This window comes from Sturnus vulgaris, chromosome 11, assembly GCF_052056855.1.
Source record: "Sturnus vulgaris isolate bStuVul1 chromosome 11, bStuVul1.hap1, whole genome shotgun sequence".
In the NCBI taxonomy this organism is placed as follows: Eukaryota; Metazoa; Chordata; class Aves; order Passeriformes; family Sturnidae; genus Sturnus; species Sturnus vulgaris.
In genome coordinates, this window is record NC_142253.1 from 5,798,921 (window position 1) to 5,821,921 (window position 23,001).

General features: G+C 42.2%; 1 protein-coding gene across 2 annotated transcripts in view; it reads right to left on the bottom strand.

Annotated features, from left to right (window-relative positions):
* The window catches only part of SLC25A26 (solute carrier family 25 member 26), an 83,122-nt gene that overhangs the window by 24,982 nt on the left and 35,139 nt on the right, over nucleotides 1-23,001 (bottom strand). For both annotated transcript variants that reach the window (XM_088171291.1, XM_014873253.2), the window contains exon 6: nucleotides 601-645. In XM_088171291.1, the coding sequence (XP_088027417.1) occupies nucleotides 601-645 (45 nt within the window). The remainder of the gene's footprint in view (nucleotides 1-600; nucleotides 646-23,001) is intronic.

Below are 23,001 nucleotides of genomic sequence, written 5' to 3' on the forward strand. Positions count from 1 at the left end.
AAATTACACCTTCAAACCCAACCCTCCACTCAAAAATCTAGATCCTGGCTCTGACCATGGTAAACAGAGCAACCAGCTGGTAGGAGAACAGCATATCATTCCAAACAACTGCACTGTTAAAATATCATCCATTGACACCTTCTTTAGATGACCTAAAAATAAAGTACATGTAGTCAATCAAAATCTCTTTTCAGTGATGTTTACAAAATCCAGGCTGAAACAGTTTTCTCATTTGCAATTCCCTTTTACCATGGAGAGAAAAACACTAAAAACTTAAAATAAAATTTAAAAAAAAGAAAGAAATCACACAACATAAGATGGTTCCCACTCTTTTTAAGCAGTAAAAAAAGTTAGAGCTGCAGATAAAATTTCTGGCGTGCTGGGAGTAAAATCTAGCCTGCATGCCACAGATCAGTGGTTAGATATTCCCTGTTATTTTTCAGATATTCAGGCATATGATCTTCACATGCACAGGTAAGTTGGCACATAATTACTGATTCTTGAACATACCCATAATTGCAATAATGGAGTTAGATAAGTTACCATGGAAATCCTTTGCAAAATGTATAACTTATATTTTCATCACTAAGGAGAACTTACCTTTAAGGACTCCCAGAGGGGAAACTGTACCAGAGAGAAAGGAATCTGGAGAGGTGGGAAAAGAAAAAAAAAAAAAGAACAACATAATGTTACAAAAGTAAATTGGGTTAGCATGTTCCTCAACTGGCTAAATTAGGAACAGTTATTGTTCTCTCAGTGAACTGCAGCTTATTACACTTACAAATCTTTACGGACACTTTATGTATGCTGCCATTAAATGACTGGTTTCACTAAAGCAGTTTTACTTTGTTTATCACATTCCCTGCTGAGAGGTTAATGTATTGTTACCAGGGTGGCCTAGAAGAGCAATAAGCAGTGTGATCTAGTGCAGAGACATTCTTGGTTTGACAGTCAGCCAAGAAAGCCATAAGGATGGCTCAAGAAACACGTTCCCAAGGCCAGGAACACATCTTGGCAAAGCACACCTTCAGCAGTGCAGACTCTCACAGATGCTGAGCTGTAGTGCTGCAACCTGGGCTCTGCAGTTGGGCATCAGCTGCAAAAGAGTTCCTGAACATGTCCCATGATCAGCCATGAGCCAGCTCCCTGGAGAATTAAAAGCAGGTTGTGAGGAGCCACCACAACCCAGCTAGAAGGGAGAAGCTTGGTGGTTCTCTCCTTGCTGCCTGGAACACGGGGGGTTCTCCTGTGCAGCCACAGCCTGAATCTCTGTCTGGGCTCATTCCTGCTGCCACCTGTCCCAGCACTGCCTCTGTATCTCCATGTCCTTCACAGACTTTGCCCTGATAAAAACCCCAGCTCATCAGTCAGTTTTCATTGTGAACACACTGAAACACTTTGCAACAAGACACATCACTTGCCAAGGTTATTGCCTTCTATTATATTTCTTCCTCTGCAAAGCCCTCCACTAAATTCTTCCTTGTCCTTCCCCACTCAGAGAAGCCCTAACACCTACCTCTGGTACCAACTCTGCCTTTGCTATCTCCAGGCTCATTATCTGTCTCAAGACCCCTCAGAGAAAGGGTCAGGAAAGCACTGGCCTGTCCCAGGATCACCCTACAGCTGGATCTGCAGGTCTGCTTTGCCCCTTCCTAAAGCTGCATTATCTTCTCTACTTTGTTAGCCAGTCAACCCCAGGCTCAAATCTTCCTCCAACTACCTATTTTTTTCTACTTTTATCTTTCTGAATTTCCCCCCTTGTTTAGGCTGATTTGGCAGTTCATATATCAAATTATTTAGTCTGCAAAAGCACTTACACATCTTTTACCGTGGAAAGGAGTAGATACTCAAAATGGATCATGCCTATTTAATGCAGATATCTTTGCTCTGAGTGACTAAAAACGTTCACTAAATGTTCACTAGAGATATGAATGGCTTATTAAACCCAAATTCAAGCTACACAAAGGAATCTGGACTGGAACATGCATTCAACATCACAGGAGTCAAACAGTACTGTCTGCTTCTCTGTGCTGCAAGTAATGATTAATAAATGAGTCTATTAAGTTAATCTGCCAGGCAAAACTAAACTTGACAGACACCTGCCACAGAAAATTTGTTATCTATTCAGGCAGGAAATGGCTGTGAGAAGAAATCAATGTCACTGCTGTACATTGAGCTGACAAACTGAAATCTCAGAGGAAGTTTGTCATCTTGGACAATGAGCAGTATCCCTGGTGGCATCTCAGAGCTCCACAATAAAGGTCAGACATGGCTCTTATTTATCAGGGTCTTGAAGCTCTGGTGTAGCAATTAAATTTTATTTTTAATACTGGGTGAAAAAGCCCAACTCTTTGACAATAATGTGTGGTAATATATTTATAAGAAGATATATATACACCCCCACATGCTACTGCAGCATTGTTGAACTGAAATTATATCGAATGATTTCTTTGCAATGTAAAATGAAAAGCAACATAATCTTCTGTTATCTAGGCCAAAAAATAGGGAAAAATAAGTAACAATAACCAATACATTTGCTTCAAATTTATTAAAAAAGAGGAAAGGAAACGCTCTGTATCCAGCTGTACACCAAACAAAACAAGCTTTCAAACACAGCCTCCAAGTTTTGCTTTTTTATGCTCGTGAATGAGTGGTAAAATTAAGCAGCTGTTAATAAGACAACAAGGGAAGCTTGTGACATAATCCCCTTTATATCGCCTAGCTAGAAGCATTTCAATCAAAGGGGAAACTTGTTCACAAGTGCTGCTTGATTTTCAGTGTTAGTGGCGTTTGCTTTCTGTGTCCTGCTCAGGGGCAGCCTGGGCTGTGTGGGGATTTTGGGTTTCCCCCTTTTCCCCACGTGCCCCATGGGATGCAGCCCAGGAAGATTCTGGATGTGTGTCAGGGGGACCTGCACAGCCACTGGGCTCCCTCCTCTAGGATAAGGGTCTAAACATCCATAGGTCACGCTTTACTAGGGTTTAAAAACTTGCAAAACCCAAACAAAATAGGAAGCACCACCACCACCAAGCAGAGCAGCATCTTTGCTGCACTAAAAAGATCCTAAGGAGATGCCCTACGTTTATTGCAGTCACCCACTGGATCCTTTCTGACATCCTGACTTAAAAACAAAACCCACACGAGCAATTTCATGAGTATTGGAATGAAAGGGAGTCTGCCTTCCTGCGGATTTGGGTTTTGTCATCAGATTCCCTGAAGCCAAATCATTTCCAAGCCGCCTTCGGCAATCTTCCCGTGACAGGGACCTCCATCACATTTCTTCTCGAGATCTATTCCACGCCCCTTGCTGAAAGTTCAGCTCCTACTGAAAGCTTTCCCTCAAACCCCTTCATCACCTTTATCCTCCCCTCACACACGTATTCTCTCAAGGAGGTTATCAGAACTCCTGTTAATCTTTGTGCATTTCCCTGGTCAAGCTGTGGAAGGGCTGTGCAGGCTGCTGTGTGTCCATGTGTGCAAACACCCTGCTTGCATAAGCCTTGTCTCCCTACGAGACCAGACTAAACAGCCCACACCCAAAAGTAGCATTAATATATGCAAAAAGAAATAGCTCTGTGAGGATAGCTCATCTGACCGTGAAAAAGCCTTTAGATGGCTTCTTGCCCTTTATTCTTCCACCATGGCAGACGTGACAAAATTTTGCAATTTGGGGACACTTCTTAATTTGAACACTTACAGCATTTAATTCCTTTTCGTATTTTGTTTCTTGAAAGAAAAGCTCTTCAGCAATGAACAGAATCACACCCTGTTAGGGAGAGATATTTCTGCCTGAAATAGGCTGAGGCAACAATAAAAATGTGGTCCACACATGTGGGTAACTTGCTGCCAGCAAATATGAAACCCTGGCAAGCTCCACCAACCCCTCATTCGACATTAATATAAAATAGACAGAGAGTACCAGTTCTCATGTCTGGCCTAATGTTATATAACTATGCTGTTTGTTCATCAGAGTCAACCCTTAAACACACACAAAAGGCAAATTTAAAGCCCCCAGACAGCTGCAAATAATTATTCTAAAATGTTTTATGGTTAGTGAAATTATCATTTACTCTGGTCCCTGTAGTCCTTAGCACCTGATGCCTAACTTAAGGTAATGAACTTTGCAGATGCTTATTTCTACACATCTACTTAATTCCCCTGATACAAAGTATTTTAAATTATTACAAGTTTAAAAAGTTACTTTTAGAAATAGCTGCACTTCCCCACCAGAGCAGCAGATACAAACATCTTGCTTCTAAAGAAAAATACCGACCTGTAAGCACTGAAGATTGATGACAGAGCAAAAGTCCTCCCACCAAATACTGTTTAATTTAATAAAAGAAATTTAAGGAGGAACTTAATAATGCTTTTTGTAACTACAACACATTTTAAAGTACCTCAAAATGGACCCATTTGATATCTGATGGTAAACTGCAAGCCGACATTGTCCTGAGGAAAACAGCAGCCAGAGCTAGGGCAGCAAGCTGAAGAAGTGGCAAAGAACGGGGGAAAGAACCAAAAGAAAAAACCCAAAACCTCATCAGCCCCTTCAGAACTGGGATTCCCTTCCAAATATGAGAATTCTTTCACACAAAGAGGAAACAGATGTCCATGGCTGGAATTTGCATGTGGCTTTATTCTCTTCTAGGATACAATAAAACTACTCTTCTTCTCATCCTCCGAGCTAGAAATTAAACAGTGGCATGTCATGCAGAGTCCAGCTGTGCTTTCTACCTCCAACCTTTATTACCAATATATTTAAAAAGAAGAAGAAAAGACAGATACAGAAAGAAAGGGAGAAACTAAAAAAGCGTAAGAAATGAAAAACTGTGGTATGTGTTCTCAAAACAATATAAAACCTACAGATGTTCTTACTAATCTGTGGCACATGTTTGTTTATTCAGGTTTTCCCTGTCCCCAGTTCAGCAGGCTTTGCTCTCCAGAAGACTTATCTGTTTTTACAAATGTTAGAGTAAATACTGGAGGAGAGATTGGCATAAACAGCCAGAGGAGGAACAGGCTCACCTTGTAAGAACTTTCTCAGTGTTCCTGAAAATGCACCTCCAACCCAGAAACTGCTCTCACCCACACCTCCACTGTTCCCTACATTAACAGCAATGGGAGAAAAGCAAACACTTCTGAAGAGAATTTTAGAGTATGAATGTACAAAGGCTAGCAGCAAGAACATCTGCTCACTTCAGGGAGAACCTATTTCATCTTCATGGGGCAGCTCTCCAACTTGCACCCAACCTGTCACCTGCACTCACTGTGACAAGGACAGAGGGGCCATCACTGTCCAAGTCTGTATTTATGAGGAGTACTGAGCTGCTGTGCCAAACTGTACTTTCCCCATTGTAATTGCAGAGAAAAGTCTAATCACTCACTTCTGGATAGCAAAAATCTAATGTTTCTAAGGATACATACACAGCAAATATCAGGAGAACAATCTTCCTTTAACCTAAGTCCCTTTTACAATCCCTTTTATTTCCAGCTTCTTTATAAAGGATAGAAGAGTTTTTTAATAGCTTCAAGTTAAAGCAGAATAAAACAGCCCACTGGAGTTAAACATCTCTGTAAATAATCCCAGCAAATTTGGTTTGGTGTCTTGCCCTCCTAAAATTCTTCACACACTGGCCCAATACATCTGGATTATGATAAACTGATGTTCCAGCTATAAATATACTTTCCCCAGGATGGGCTTTGAAAAGACAGCATGAAACGAGGAAAGCCTGGCCCCTGGTCACGTCAGAGGTCATGGCAATAGCCACCATCAAGAAGATTTGGAGGTTTCACAGCTTTTCCACTGATTGAAGATGAAGGTATTTAAGACCCATCATCGATGGGACACCCTAAAGCTGACAAAGCAGACATATTTACCTGCAAAGCTTCAGTAAATATTATCTCCCAGGGCCTCCTTGAAAAACGCCAGACTCCACAAGGGACCAAATTACAGGAAGGTAATTTGTAATCTTAACATGAGTGTATGTGAGTGTGTGAGAGTGTGCCTGAGTGTGTGAGTGGGCCAGGGCGTGTCTGGGTGTGCTCGAGTGTGCCCGGTTGTGCCCGAATGTATCTCTGTGTGCCCGAGTGTGCCTAGGTGTGCCCAGCTGTGCTGAGTGTGTCTGGGTGTTCCTGGGTGTGCGTGAGTTTGCCTGGGTGTGCTTCAGTGTGCCTGAGTGTGCCTAAATGTGCTGAGTGTGCCTGAGTGCATCTGAGTGTGTGAGTGTGCCTGAATGTGTCTCAGTGTGCCTGGGTGTACCTGAGTGTGCCCAGGTGTGTCTGAGTGTGCCTGAGTGTGTCAAAGCCGTCATCTATGTTCCTACAGCTCTGAGAGATGGAAGGTTGTGAGAGTGTTGTAAGAACAGACAAGTTTACATATTAAACAAATGATGGAGGGCTTTGTTAATAAACGCTGATGCAAAAACAAGCAAAGCTTTTCAGGCAAGTTTAACAACGCTGGCATAGCAATGACCAGGGAAGAGCTCTTGGCTTCACTCCTTAAGGAAAACAATGTAGGACCAAGCTCACAAACAGCAACTTCCTATAAGACTGCATGAAGCTAGAGAGGTGGAACCCCATGGGAAGCTCAGCCATCCCAGGGAAAACTATTAAGTTGCAATTGCAACAAACAACTTTTCACAGCCCTTCAGTGTTGAACAGGCTCTGCAGCATTGCCAGAGGCAAAGGAATGGCATTTAGGGTGGTAGAAACATCAATCTCAACAATGCCAAGAGTATAATTAAAACAAAGGTTTCAGATCATGCACCAGCAGCCACCTGAAGTAATCAGCAATTCCCTAATTTTCAAGCAAATAACATTAACCCTGTGTGAGCTGGGAGAAAACTGCAAGCTATAAATGGGAAGAAATACAAAACTCCTGAATTATAGTAATTTTCTGTTTCAGGCATCTGCTAACTCTCAAATAAATATCTGCACCTTGCTTCCTCCGTTTCCCCAGCTCTAACCCCAAAGTATTTCCACTTGTCACCTGGCATATGTGAATGGTTGGAACTAAATTCCTTTCCCAGACAAAACATTATGTGCCCCACAGGGTTGCTTAATTTGGCTACAAGCTATTCTCACAGATGTCCTTTGGACCTGTGTGGCAGAACTTCACATCCACATTTCCTCTTAAATAGCATCACACACTCATTATAAAAGCAACTTATAGGGCATATTATGTAGTAAAGAGAAGTAAAAGAAAAATTCAGTTTTCCTTCCATGAGAAAAAGGTTCTGTGACTAAAAAGAAAAAAAAATTAAGGAAAAAATGGTTTTCTATGAGGGCAATATTGACCAGTGAAGGGGAAAGACATAGAGATCTAGCACGACTGCATGTTTCCAAAACATGGGAAGAAGAGAGGCACTGAGGCAGATGCACAAACTCAATGCAGGCTGGATTGATTTAAGAGATCCTGATGATCACAGAGCCCTAACTTTGCACACGCGTGAGACAGACCATTATTGAGCTATTGAAGGCTCATTCCTCAAAGAAACAACATTAACAGCCTCAAATTCCACCCCCTTCTTGAACCAGCCCCTTCTTACTCTGCTGGGAGAACAGAATAACTATTAGAGATTGTATAATGTCAGCCACAAAAGTCGATTTTATTGGATTTCAAACATGAGCTGAACTGACCAGCCCTTAATTACACAAATAATATCCATGTTCTCCCATCTTCCAACAAATAAGCATTAAAGGAGATGCCCATTTGCTATTCATTTTCAACAACATATTAATAAAAAATCTCTCAGCAAGTAAATGAATATGCTGACACCGATTGGTACATGCTGTTTTCAGGGCGCAGATAAAAATCTTGTAGGATAAAAGATGAGTTTAGCAGGTCCAGAAGAATGAAGGTATTGTTTAACAGGAAGCAGATGTATGTCAGATGGCAAACTCATTAAAGTGTCCCATCGTTAAAGGAAACGGGATAACAACGAGCCATCTGAAAAAACCTGAAGTGATCAGGAAATACACAAGCCGCAGCTAATCTCCTATTTATTGGTAGGTAATGCCTTTAAGTCATGCACATGCATTGAGTTTAGGACCATGAAGAACTAATCTTTGTTCTCATGAAAGAAACAGGAGCAGAACCCAAGAGCGTGGAGGGCAGCATTTCTGGAAGAAGTCTTCTGAGGAAAAACTCCCAACATTTGGAGGAGCTATTACATCAGCCCGTGGGTGCACACACACAGAGTCTGTCCAGCACATCAGTTCCCTGTCTCTGAGAGCATTTTAATGGGCCTTTAACATACATGGGGCATGTAAATATAATTTTTTAAATGCCTTATGAAAGGTACCTATCAATGAATAGCCTCTAAATACAAACTTGGAAACTCTAATCAAAGAAAAAACATTCACTAGTGGACACTGGACTGATGGATTTGCAATATCAGAATTGAACAGTTCCTCAAGTGAAAATTTTGCAGGTTATATAAGGACCTAAGCACAAGGAATTAAAGCAGTGTAGATTCACAAAACCATAGAATCATTTACGTTGGAAAAGGCCTCTGTGATCATTGAGCCCAAGTGTTAACCCAGCACTGCCAAGCACTTCACTAAACCACAGCCCCAAGTGCCACATCTACATGGCTTTTAAATCCCTCCAGGGATGCTAACTCAATCACTTCCCTGGGCAGCCTCTTCCAATGCTTGACAAGTTTTTTAGTGAAGAATTTTTTTCCTACACTCCAATCTGAATCTCCTCTGGTGCAGCTTGAGGCCTTTTATCCTCACCCTGGAACTTGTTACCTGGGAGAAGAGACTGCTCCCAACCTGGCTAGTCCTGTCAGGGAGTTGTAGAGGGTGAGAAGGTTCCCCCTGATCCTCTTTTTCTCCAGGCTGAGCCCCTTTCCCAGCTCCCTCAGCCACTCCTGCTGCTCCAGACCCTTCCCCAGCTCCATTCCCCATTCTCTGGACATACTCCAGCCCCTCATTGTCTTTCTTGTAGTGAGGGACCCAAAACTGAGCCCAGGATTTGAATCAAAGACAGCATGTTTGATTCACAAGGCAGGTGGAGAGGAGTGAGTATTGCTTCATCCAACAAATATTCAGGCTAAAAAACTGGAAAGCAGTGCAGCTGTAATTGCCCTGACATCAGCAAAGGAACTCTTATCTTCAGAGTAACAGCCACAAGAAGAAAAAAAAACAACAAAAAAAACCCAGACTGGGAAGAAACATGTGTTTCTCCCATCCTGGATATATCTCAACCTATACTACTTTTGTTACAATGTCTTGTTACTACATTATGATTACAAATATAACACAGCAGCTCTCACCATAAAAATTAAACACATCTCTTGCCAGGAGTTTTCTGAGTATCACTAAAAAAATTTCCAAGAGGAAATCCATCTCTGCCTTTGCATATTGGCCTGATCCAAAGGCCATTGAAATGGCTGGGAATTTTGCACATGTGGCTTTAACAGCTTCTGGATCAGGACTGATACTAAAGATGGAGAAAAGAGGAGAGGGTGGATGCAAAGGTTCTGCAGTACAACACAAAGATCAGCTAATCTGGATTCTACCATGTCCTTCCCAGGATGCACAGACCCCACTCATGGCCAGAGCAGGCTCTAGGGTGTCCTTTTTGTAAACTTGTCTAACAGGAGCTCCTGCAAATTCCTTGCTTTTACAGAACATACACAACAGCCTTACTTATATCTGAACCCAAACCATCAACTTTTAAGTACAATTTAAGTCCCAATACAGTTAATGTAAGCTAATCAAGTTCTTTTGAATGTTTTACCAAATAAAGATTTTGGTATCTTGCTGCATTGCTACCCCTGTTTATTTGGTAAGGGTAATCCTGCTTCTTTGCCCTTGTGGAAAAAAAAAAATCCAAACTGTACCAAAAAAGAACAAGTAAGCAAACATTGTTTTAAACAAAACACTTCATGGATACTATTAAGAAAACTACTCCATCAATGCTAGTGCAAAATCAACATTAATGGAATAACTACTATAAACCAAGCTGAAACTTCTTTCCCTGTAGTGTAAGGCCTGTGCAGTACTGTCCATGTATCTTACATCGTTATCTCCATCATGTGGCAGAGAGAAAGAATGCAGACTAACGTCAAATTTAGGAAATACTGTTCATGTAAAGGTATTTTACTTCAGATTCAGAATTCTGTGTGCCACAAAATGGGGCTTTGCTAAGTTTCCTTCTGTGGGTGCCATTTTCAGCTGTTTTAATGAACACTTGCATTGCTTTTGCCCAAGCACAGGACATGATCGTGCAGAAGAGAAATGACCTACTACATTATGACAAAGATTTCCCTTAGCTTTTACGTATTAAAACTTCCCTGAACTGCAGCTACAATTCCACAAACTTTAATCTGATTCTACATTGCAAAAGACCTAATCTAAAACTCATTACAGTGAGCTGAAAAATCCCAGCAAGCGTTTGGTTGATCCCAAAGGAGCAGTTAGACAATGCACGTACAGATACAGGAAGGATGGTTCCTTTATTATTATTTTTACCCTCTATTATTCTTTTCTGACAGTTTAACCAATTCTGCAGACTCTGTAACTATTTAAACAGGAAGCCCCCTGGACCCAGCAGACCTCCCTGCTGATGCAGCTGGAGGGTTACTGTGCTCCTAATGGAGCATTTCTCCCACCCCCAGCCCAAGGTAGCAGCTGTAGGATGTCGGGTTGGACACTGCTGGGCCACCTGGGACTCGCTGCCCTCCCAGGTGTGGACGTGCAGCCTCGTCCATGGCAATGCAGCCCCTGGGAAAGCTGTCTCACTGCTGCATCCCCCAACTTCCTGCCTGTCAGCAAGTTGGGGAAAGCCTCCAGCGAGGCTGGCTGCACACACAGATCTGCACAGAGCAGGCAGGGTTTGCTCTCAGCAACCTCTTGCAGGCTGCCTCAAAAGAGCCTAAACCCTCCTTGTACAACGGCACCACCAGTGTGAGAACTGTGGAAATAAAAGCCACGACTCTCAATGATTTGTTTTAATCCAGTTATGGAGAAGATGCTTTCATCATAAGCCTTTGAGCTCCTTTGCATGACTTTATACAGGCACCTCATTTCTGTCTGCCTTGAGAATCTCTCATAACCACAATGTTTAACCATAAAGCTAAACCAGAACAATTTCTCACACTTGGTTATCCAGCTTGGGCAGGAAGAAAGTGTGCCAGGCTACAAAAGCCTGGGAATAAAATCAAGCGGAACAAGGGTGCTTTGGTGGGCAAGACAACTAAACAACTGGAACACCCCAACACACAGAAACCTTTATTTTCTTCCTTTGCTCATCCTGTAATCCTGCTCATGTAGCCCAGGAGTAGCTTTGGGCTATCAGCAGGGCCTGAGGGAGCTGAACTGCAGAGCATGACAGCAGCTCATGCTTCTTCCATGAAATCCTGCTTAGAGCTGTGATCACCAAAGTAGACACCACCAAGTTTCCACTTTACCAGTATAAATCATCCCCTCCACGTTTGGCAAAGCACTTAAGCACATACTTAGCTGTGCTGAGCTAATTTTCTTCACAGCAGCCAGTATGGGGCTGTGTTTTGGGTTTGTGCTGGAAGCAGTGTTGATAAGTCAGGGGTGTTTTAGTTACTGCTGGGCAGGGCTCATGCAGAGACAAAACCTTTCCTGCTTCTAATCCACCCCACCAGGGAGAGGGCTGGGGGTGCAGAGGGAGTTAGGGGACACACAGCAGGGACAGCTGACCCCAGCCAACCCAAAGGACATCCCAGACCGTGTGGTGTCCTGCTGGAAAAGAAGAAGGAGGGGTGACATTCGGAGCAATGGCATTTGTCTTCTAAGCCCCATTATGTGTGATGGAGCCCTGCTGTCCTGGGGATGGCCGATCACCTGCCTGTCCTTGCTGTGCAGGAATTCCTTGTGTTGCTTTGCTTGGCTTTTGCTTTACCTGTTCAACCTTCTGTATCTCAATTCACAAGTTTTATCAATTTTTCTCTTCCAATCCTTCCCCTATCCCACTGGGGGCCATGTGGGGATGAGCTGCCAGCTGGGGTTAAACCATTACAAAAGCTTACACTATTTATTGCTGAATGGGAACAAGATTAAACTTTAAAGATGCTAAAGACCAAATACAAATTCTCAAAACTCCATGCTCTTCTTCACACTCCCAACTTCCCAATAATGTAAAAGCACTTCCAGAGCTGGAGCTGGGCCAAAGTATTTTGTAGAACTGATGCCTGAACAAAGTGCTCTGCTCATCTGGGGCTGCAACCAACATGGTGACTGATGAGAAAAGCCAGCTAACACAGTCTAACCTTTTCTGTGAGCTACTTTAGATATACAGTGAGGAGCTCAAAGTGATCTCAAACACCCAAGAGAGGAAAAGCCAAGGGAACAACACGACTGGAGCTCCACCAAGAAGCTTCAGCATCACAGCCAAGCAGTGCCTTGCCAGGGCCCCAGGATGGGAGCAGATCCCACCACTGCCAGCACGCTCCTCTCTCACACAGCAGGTCTGAGCACAGCATCTGCTGCACTGATGGCCCCTTTAAGAAACCTCCTCCTGTGGAAAACATTGACACCAGAAGGAGAAAGCCAAGCTGCACGCCCACTGCAGCACGGCCTCCAGAGGGAACAGGGTGGGAAATGCCACGGGATGGGAAATGCTGCTCTCACAGCTTAAATTCATTTGAAGGCCATTCTGCACCCAGAAGGTTTGACTGAGATGATTTCTTTTCCTCACTGGTTTTGCAGCCGTGTCAAATGCCCATCACAGCAGATGCCCCTGCTGTCACAGGTACATTCACAAAACTCACAGTGCAATGGCTCAAGTTGTGTGGGTAGGTACAGGATTTTGACTGCAGTACACAGACAAAATCAATGGGATTTACATATATATGATTTGAACCACAGTCTTCCCAATTCTTTTCCAGCTGGGAAGCAGTCAGCAATGAAATAATTTTCATGCTAACAGGCATTACTTGAGAGGAAAGAAAATTGAACACAAAAATGTTGTTCGGAGAAATAGTCAGGCATTCCCTGGCCATGAGAAATCTCCTGAAATTTCACTTTTCACTGGACAGTAGGGTAGAAACTACTTGGGAAACCTGCCCTTAGGTCTCTAGAACTGTTTCTATTCCTGCAGCCTCAGGAATGGATTGGATGCCTTATTCTGGGTGCTACTCACAGTCCCCATAATGCACTGATAATGTTCCTTTACCCTGAGCCGGGATGGGATGTATCTGCCTAAATTAGTTCAACAAAACTGTGAAGCAGCATCTGAAATAAGAAACATTGATCCTGATCAAAGACATGGTGTCCCAGAGGTTGCACTGCAACTTGGACTCAGGGAACTGGGAAAAATTATCAAGCAAATTAAGAACCAAAGAGAAAAGGAAGGAAAGCAATGCTACTGCCTAATACATTTGCTTTGCTGATGTCAATGCAAGTGCCTTTTACAGTACAATTCTGTAACCTTTTGGGCTGAAAAGCAGCAGACTGGCTTTAGCAGCATATAATATAACCAGGTGACTTAAACCAGGATTTTTTGTAATGAGATTAGCAAGCTATACATTACAATTCCCATAATGTTTCAACCTCAAGGCATTTTAATTACACTTTTCATTTATCTTTCCTGGGATTTTCTGACTCATGCCAGAATCCTTTCTTCGCTTAAAAAGCAATTTTTATCTCAGGTCAAGTGCTAATAGACCACTTCAGACAAAACATCCAAAATCTGCAGAACTCATACAAGAGCAGAAATCAACTGTGGCTTTCAATCAAAGGATATAATTCCATTAACACCTTTCTTTAAATAGTATCACCAGGTGCTGGTAGTGGGCTTTGGGATCATGAAGAGAATTAAGAAACTTGCAGAACTGTGCAGATTCTGTGTTCTCACATGCAGTTTTAAAAACTCAGCTGACCTGATGCCAGTGAATGACCTGAGTTTGTCTGGAAGTCATAGAATCATAAAATAGTTTGGTTTGGAAATGATCTTAAAGATCATCTCATTCCAATCCCCCTGCCATGGGCATGGAATTTCTATTATCATTAACACAGGCCCAGGACTAATCTGGGAAGGAAAGGAGGTTCCCAAATCCATTCTGAAATGCTGATGGACATGATGAAAACAGCCTGTTGTGTTGGAAATTTCCTGTAGACAGAAAAGAGCCTGACATGATGGTTTGTGCCCACAGACCAGCTGAAGAGTGCCCAGCTGGGGAGATCACCCTGAACAAGAGCCTTTACACGATGTGCTGAATAAAAAACAACAAAAAAGTAAAAAAACCTCTTGCTTTTGCTTTGCAACGCAGAGCAACTCAGTAAGATAAATTCCAAAAGCCTTTACTGTGGTAGAACAGTTAAATAGGATCACAATAAAATTCCACCTGTCAGCTCCAAAAGCACCCCACATGTAGAATTTACACAAGCTGAACCAGAGCTGGTTCAGGGCATGTCATAACAGCCATTTCTGCACTGAGCACTGCTAAAATTGGCCTCAAGATGAATTGAGTGCCTGGAAAGGGCAACCATATTTCAAGCAAACCAGGACATGCTCAGGGTGGTTGGACTGCCCCTTCAGCTGCATTCCTGAGCGTTTAATTTTTTGCCACTTGGTTTGCGTGAAAAATATTTCCAGTACGCTTCCAAAAACCTCTGCAATACAGCAAAAAGACCTTGTGGTAAAACTTAAAAGAAGAAACATGTTAGTTTACATTGAAAGGATTTTACAGAGCATCATTCCAACTCACACCCCTAAGTGAAGAGTCAGCATCACAAGTATTTTTTGCTCAGTTGTTTGCAATCTGTCAGCTCTCACAGCTACAATATGGCATTGCCAATCTAATCACTTCACAGGATTTTTTTTTTTTGAATGGCACTCCGTTTTGTTTGTGTTTGTGAAGCTTCACAGCAGAAGCCAGTTCTGGTGCAGGAAATGACACGACTAAAATGTAAATCAAAAGGGCACTGTAACTGATTTCACCCTTGCTCGATTTTTTTCTCAAGAGGTTTTAACTCAAGAAATTTCACTGCAGAACTTTTAAATCAAGTCAGTGATGCTGAGCACCCTCATCCCTTTTTCAAGTCAATTCAACTCCAAGCAAACAAGTATGGAGGAAATAATGAGGCAGGGCCCTTCCCTGGAGCTGTGCATTAGAGAAGCCAGACTGACATGACTCCATAGAAATCCTCTTGGGCTTTTCCAGAAATAAATGCACCAATAATGTAAGATTAATATGTAATAATGAGACAATTTTCTTCCATGTCCCACAGACTATATGCACTGGATGCCCTTTGAAGCCAGCCAATTACATTGTCAGCAACAAATACATTTCAGCTGTAGCAACTAGAACAGTTGTTAGTGGCAATTGTGCAGGGAAGGCTGCAGTGAAGCCCATGTTCCCTTTGCATATGCAGCTAAAATAAGTCTTCAGATGCTCTGGTGCACAGTCAGACACTTTAGTAACACATTTTTGCAAGGGTATTTTTGAAGGTAAATGGTTTTGTAAACTATTTGGTCTTAAAATGTTACTGTTATAATATTTATCTGGACTTTTTTAAAAAAATTACTCTCTCACAACCTACATTTTTAAACATCTATCATAAAAAAAATAAAAGAAAGAGAATCAGATATCTTGGATTTCCTCTTATTCCAGGTAACTTATTCCATATGCAGCCCAGCCAACAACTTAAAACTTCCCCCCCTTTCTATTTCCTGTTGCTACCAACATCCAGCTCACAAAATCCACCATTTGGAGAGATAATGAGAAATCCAAATGGCCAGCTGGGCTGCACAAGTTGTGGTGAGGCCAGAGGCTCTTCAGTGGATAAGGTATCCAGCAGGGATTGATGGGGCAGCAAGAAGTGATCACATATTAAAGAAAGAGAACATTGGAAAGGCAGCTGTAGTATTGTCACAGGTCACTTTTGTACCAAACAACTGAAGATTGGCCCCAAGACCTGCAAAAATGGCAAGGAATGCAAATGTCATTGCTTGATTCACCTTTAAGAAATGCAGCACAGACTCTGGAAGCTAAGTGCCACTTTGGTAACAGTTTATTCTTTATAAATAAATCATTTATACACCTGACACAGCTCATTTCTCTCTTTTGTGATAATTATAGTTTTAGAAGCCTCATTTAAGGGGTGCAAATTAATTTCCAAATTCCACCTACTGTCAAAGAGTGTGTTTTATTAGGTGATTAATTACCTGTAGGAACACTCCAGGAGACACCTGGGGGGCAAACAAGGATTGTTGTGACAGCTCCTTTAAGATATGGCTCCGCTCCTAAGGCTCGATGATCCCAGAGATAAAATAACTGCATACAGGTGTTATCATCTGCAGCACCTTGGGATGTTTGTGCCTCACAGAAGTGCATTTCCCTTCTGGAACATGCAAGTATTTGCCTGGATGCTACAGCCCTTGCTTTGTGAGAAGTCCCACGAACTGCCTGGGGTTGGGTCCACTTGCACAGTGAGGCAGAAAGAAGGAACAGCTGTGGGACCTGCTCTTCTTCAGCCTCAGTGTGCTCCTGAAACCTTCTGTACCCCCAAAACATACCCCACTGTGGCCTTCCCCAGCTTATATGCCTGGATGGCTCGAAATTCTGGGCCAAGAATACTTTTTGTAAGTTTTACTTAAGTCATCTACATAAAGGTTGCAGGATTTACAGCAAATTTTACAAATTTTACAGCAAGTTTTTGTGCTGTTATTTCTAACCTCTACACTGACCAGAGCTTCCAGAAGACCTACACTCATGTGGCTCCTCTTTGCAAGCAAGTTTGGTGTTCCAAGATGACTGAGAAGAAACCAAAGCAGCCCAGCACAGCTTATATACACACCTATGCACCAAGTTCAGGGGCTCTACACTCACAGGGACTTTGACACTGAAGACAGTTAAAAAACAACTCTCCCAATAACACAAGTGGAGAAATGGAATTTAACAAATTCTAAAGGCTTTATCCACCTGCTTTACCTAAGTCTCTTATTCTACCCAACACCTAAAGTACAGCTGTCAGAGAATTGCTCTGCTCCCGGCATTTCTTTTTCTCTTACAACTGCACCTGCCTTTCACAGGAATTACAGTCTGATAGAGAAAATAAGACCTGAAGGCCATTGACCAAGGGCAGGGCCTGTTCCCAGCTAGTCTGTCTAACCTGCATTAGCAGCCTGTCCTGATGGATGGGCTGCACAGATGATCAGCTCAGGTGCTGCTTTGTTGGATGTTCCCCAGAGCAATTTAAGTCATTACTTCTTCACCTCCTCATCACGGGCACAGCAACAGATTTTTCTTCTCCCGCTTGCAGAAAATTTTCAAGTGCTTGTCTTTATTTATCATTTTACCTTCCCGTGGCTTTTCCATTGCTCTTCCCCCCCTTTCCTGCACAAGGACATCAAAGACTGCCAAAGGCAATTCTCACTGTGCTTTTCATCAGCAAGCTTAAGTCAGATTGTTAGAAAAAGCTGTTTAAGTCTAAACCAACATTAACCCTTCAAGTCTGGGAGCAAAAGAAAACTTAGATTCAGAATAGTCTGAAAGATTCTCTTGTCTAATGGTAATAATTTTTTTTCTGATCTCAGGGCAGTGGGATGTAAATCTCCCTTCAGAAAAGCATGGAAGAGGGAACATCAGAGATGAACATGTCTGAGGTGGGAGAAGAGAACAGAAAAGCAGAGTTTGAAAATCTGAGAACTTATTTCACTCTAACAAAATAAAGAGGGACACAAAGTCTTTTCAGAAGCATTTTGCAAAGCTGAGGATACGTGGCAAAGGGAGGATTGCTCTGGACTCTGAAAAGAACACTTGTAGCCACGATGGATGTACAACAGTCGTAGTTCTCAAGATGGGGAAGCACAAGCCCTTGACATAACTCTCAGCTAAACACGATCAGAAAATTACTTGCTGCACTTTCTTTCTTTCTTTCTCCCTCTCAAAAAGCCCAAACCCCCATCAACAACAGCAGCCAAACAAAAAAGCCGAAAAACCAACAACATGACACAAACTTCCCAGAAAAACAATCAGATCCCAGTAAAGATCAAGCTGGAGATTATTGCTCCAAATCTGCCCTTAATTAAGCGTAGTTTTCCAGCACTCAACAGTTGTTACAAGGTTAGAGAGAAAAGTATCATCTAAAATATCATCTAACCCAAAGTAATTAACCAACTCTGACAACACTGTACTACAAACCTACTTGTGTTTTAACCCATGGTGTGTGCTGGAAAGTTCCAGTCAAACATTCTGTATTTTCTCATTTGCCCACATAGGCGTGTTATTAAAACCACATGCGGGCACTGAATCATTTCATGGTTCGTTTGGAGACAAACACGCAGAAAATTGTGGGAAACAAGTACAGCCCTAAGAGTCTGTGCAAGCCTGTGTAGTCTGAGGCATGCTGTGGGGCAGGAGCTCCAGGGCTTTGTTATTCCAGGGCTCAAAAGTGAACAGGAGAGAAGTCCCCACACATGTACACTGAATTTCAGAGATCATTAGCAGAGTCAGCCAGTGTGACAGTTTCACCCTCAGCGCCCTGCAAAATGCCACGTGTGTGCTCAACTGCTAGTCCACAACAAAAACCCTTAAGTGAGGCAGCAGGATGGTCTTTCATTTCTGAAACTGCTCTGGCAACGAGGAGAATTCCCCAACTGCATAGGAAGTTCATAGCATAACCTCAGGCAAAGCACTCAATCTCCCTGGATCTGACATCTGGGAAAAATGGTAGCCCTTCATCTTGTCCATTGGACTAGAAGGTCATCAGCTCAAAGATGACCTTTTGCTGAGAGGACAGTCAGTTAACAGTAAGGCTTTGCTTTTGATCAGGTTTCTGTGGATTATTCATATTACAGCAGTGGCTGAAGGACACAAACACAATGTGCCAGCTCAGATGTGCAATGAGAACACACATGAAGTCCACCTGAGAACACAACCCCCTTCTGTTCACAATTACTGCTGCATTCAGAAGCATAAATTCCCTGAAGGAAAGAAAAAAATCTTCTGGACAAGCATTTTCTTTGAGAATACATCTCACCTGTGGATCTTATTCACCAGCAACACAGGGAACATTCATATTATGTCTGCAAATTCCCAGTTTGGTTTTGAAGCCTAAAACAGCAAGTAGGTGATCCAGGTTTCTTGTTGAGCCCTCTATCAGGATGGCAAAAGGTCAGATCCTGACACTGTAGCACAAACATCTTTAATAGCTGCAAGCTCTCAGCTTTCCTCTTACAGGGATGTATGTACACACATATCAGAGATTTTCCATGGAACCCAAGTGCTCCAGGATAAAATTAAACCATTAAATTATGACATCTTCCAGGAAGTTCTAGGGGAGACCTCACAGAGTCAACTCTGATCAAACAGCTCTCTACTGGAGAGCTTCACAAAGAGGTCATTTGTGAAGAAAGACAAGGAAGGTGATAACTGATGAATCTCTATAACCCTCCTGGCCAGATACAGGGCACACAGCTTTCCCAAGAACCCTGCAGCTCTACAAAGACAGGAACAACACTCAAAAGCACTAATGAAACCTCAGCCCTCAGCCCAGTGCTGCCACTCGTGTTTCCACCTTACTCCTGTTGATGTAATGCTGTAAAGCAGGAATTCTAGCTGGTATTAATGAGGCAGTGAAACATCCCCTTTCAAAAAAGGTGCTGTAGTTTCACGCAGCTGCATATGTAAAACTTTATCTCATTCTAAATAGCTGATTCCTGGAGAGAGAAAACAAAGAAAGCCCAGCCAGGTTCCTGAAACTGGCACTTCTGGTACTTCTGATGGATGGTTGGAAAGGTGGAGGACAGCAGGGAAGGAGGGTCACAGGATTAACAATCATGTCACAAACACAGAGCAACACTGCAGTCACGTCAGAACTATGGAAAGAGATGGCTTTAGTATCAAAAATCTAAAGCACTGACTAAATTTGGGTTTTTTGACCAATCTTTTGGGGTAATAGGAGCCTTTATTGGTTGCTCTTTACAGCTCTAGGAATTCATTCCCACCCCACTTGCAAGGCCAGAGAGCTGCAGACATAAGACAGTCCTTTTTTCCTTGTGTTTCTGAACAGAAACAAAGCCTTTTCCATGAGGAAAATCCATATCTTTGAAGGAAAGAATTTTATAGTGCAATCAAAATATTCATCAAAGCTCTACTTGTAACAGCAGGAACTTTGCACATGGAAGCAGGTGGGGTGAATAAGAATTTATGGGATGTCTGTAGACATATTAAATATCTGAATTTCTTCAAAGCACAGGTAACACTGAATGGAGTTTACAGACACAGTTGATTTAAAATATGCACAGTCTCAATCCATACTCATATTAAAACACAGTCAGAAGATACCATCTGCTCTTTATAGGCACTGGTAATCAAAGGTTTTCTGTTAGTCTGAGCATAGGCATTAAAGGATATATTGGGGTAAAGCTCTGGCTAAAAGGAAGCAATGCTCAGTGCTGCATTCTTTCATCCAAAAATACACCTGCATCTTTGATCAAAAAGTTTATTCAAGCAATGACATCTGGGCATTTGCACTATGTCCATACTCATGATACTTTAGTTCCTAAAACCTGAAAAATACTTTTGGTCAATGGGATTTTCTAATGCTGTAATTTCTTTACTGTCAAAGGCCTATTTAATCATTTCTTTGCTAAGCAACAAACTTATTTTATCTCCTGATTATTCTCATGGAAAAATACAAGAAGGAGACACAAGGTACTAGTAATTTCCTGATAATTCAACATGCTGCATCAAGTAAGGAAACCAGGGTATCTTCCATCTCCGTGCCTGGAAGCAGCCTGACCCTGCAAACATCTCAGTCAAGCAGTTGACACTTAAGTTAACAGGAGCTGGAGAGCAGAACAGCTCTTGATACACAGAAATGCCAACAGTTCTGTTTCATTGTGATTTTTTTTTCTCTATGTATTAAAACACTTCAAAACCTGCTTGCACAAAAATCTTTTTCCAACCCAGTGACATGGAATGTCAAGGTGTGATTGAGCAGAAAAACTTTAGGGTCACAGAACACTATCCAGTTTTACTGTCTCTGATCCAAACTCTAGCCTGGGTATCCATTTTCAAATAGAACTAAAACACATTGGGAGCTTTATGTTCTCTGAACTGTTATTAAGCTGCACTATAAATTTAATTACAGAAACACCTTTGACAGAATTAAATAGTAGTGCTTGCAGTCAGAAATAAGATCACCAGTGGTGGAAATGACACTGGCAGATTTACATAAAATCCCACTGACTGTGCTAAAGCTTAAAAGCAGCAAAGTACCAGATATCTTTTAAAAAATTATTTCTAATCCCATTCAAGTACCTGTGACCATTATCTGGCATGGATACAATGAACTGCAAGTAAACCAACAATGGAAAAACTCCACCTCTGCAAGCACACAGCATTTGCAAGTCTGATTCTCACTGGGTGAAGGCGACAACCCAATGTACACACAACACCACGTAAAATTCTAATATCTTGGTTTTAAACTCCCTGATCCTCTTTATAGGCTTTTGGGATTTTTTGCTATTTCAGGCATTTCACTATAATAAACTATGGAATTCTGCTCATACAGACAAAATTCCATAACTAAATCTTCAATTAAAGTCTCATATTTAGCAGGAAAAGGAGAATGGTGCCTCAGATGTGCATCATGGTTTGGTTACTCTCAGACTATCTGTAACAACTCCTGAAAGGACATCTGCACTGATGAAATCTGAGGACATTCTGTACCAACAAGTATTCCTCATTTTTCATACCTTAGTGTTTCCAGGAGTGCCCTGAACTACACTTCAACTTGTTAATCTCCACAGGTATTTGGACTTCAGCCCATGTATTTTCAATGGATACCTGACACACAATAAATGGCAATATTTGGTTCATACAGTAAAACCCAGTGCCTTTGCCAATTAGTAATACTATTACATGGTCCTGATCCAAATTTCACCAGCCTTGTTGGGTTTTGCTTTCCATCAGATGCAACTACACAATGTCTGGGTGGTAAACTTTCAGATAATCACTTGGATAATAATACTTAAACAGTACTAAGGTTTCCATCTCTACCATATGCTTATAATCTCACTCTAAAACTTAATTATTTCACTGCTGTACCAGTAAGTAATGGAACATGAGCCATTCAATGGGATATTTACTGACATCTTGTCTCTGACTGTATAGAGCTCCATTTTTAGAGTGATTTGCTATTGAAGTGGTGCACGAATTCTCCTTTCTCCCTCCCCCTTAGCTTTTGAACTCATCATCTGATTTTAGGCAAATAGGACAGCAGCAAACACAAAGCATCTAAAACTTATGTGAACATCAAATTAACACCTCAAACACATCTGAAGGCATCTTGGTTGAGCCAGGAGACTCAATCTGGCAACCCCAGTTTACAGGAAATACTGCAGAAGGGGTCAACAGCTGTTGGTGTTGCTGGCCAGGCAACCAATGGGCTGGCAACCAGCACCTGGGGAAGTGCCCAGCATCTGATACCATCTGCCCAACCAACAGCTCAGGGCTGGAGGAAGGAGTTTTGGGGCCACAAAAGCAGAGTTTGAGTCAGCACAACAGGGAAGCAGAGGTGCTGTGAGTACAGGTGCATGGGAAACTGTGGCTGTGCTGTTTGCAGAACTACATGAGTAAAGGAAAGGGAGCATGGCTTTGGGAGCAGGATGCTGGTCCTGTACTGCACCACGGGCAGAGGTGAGGAGGTGGATGGATGCACAGGGAGGCTGTGTGCAGGCAGCTAAACAAAATTCCAGAATTTCCTACAGAATACAGAGCCATCCAAAACACAGCAGGGGTGAGGGGGAGCCACAGATGAAACAATAAAGAAAACAAAAAGCTGCTGCAGATCTGTGTAAATAAATGGGGAAGCTGCTTAAACCCCGAGGATTTCTGGTTTGTGGTGCTGGATTAAAGAGCAAAGCAAGAGCTGAAGAGATTCTGCCTGCATTCTGCTCTCAAAGGAAACATAATGCACAAAAGAAAGATTGGCAGCAGAAAGAAGATGCAGTGTTTGGGGATCAGTGTACAACTGTTAAGGCTGAAGTGCTCTTCAGCAGAGTTGTCT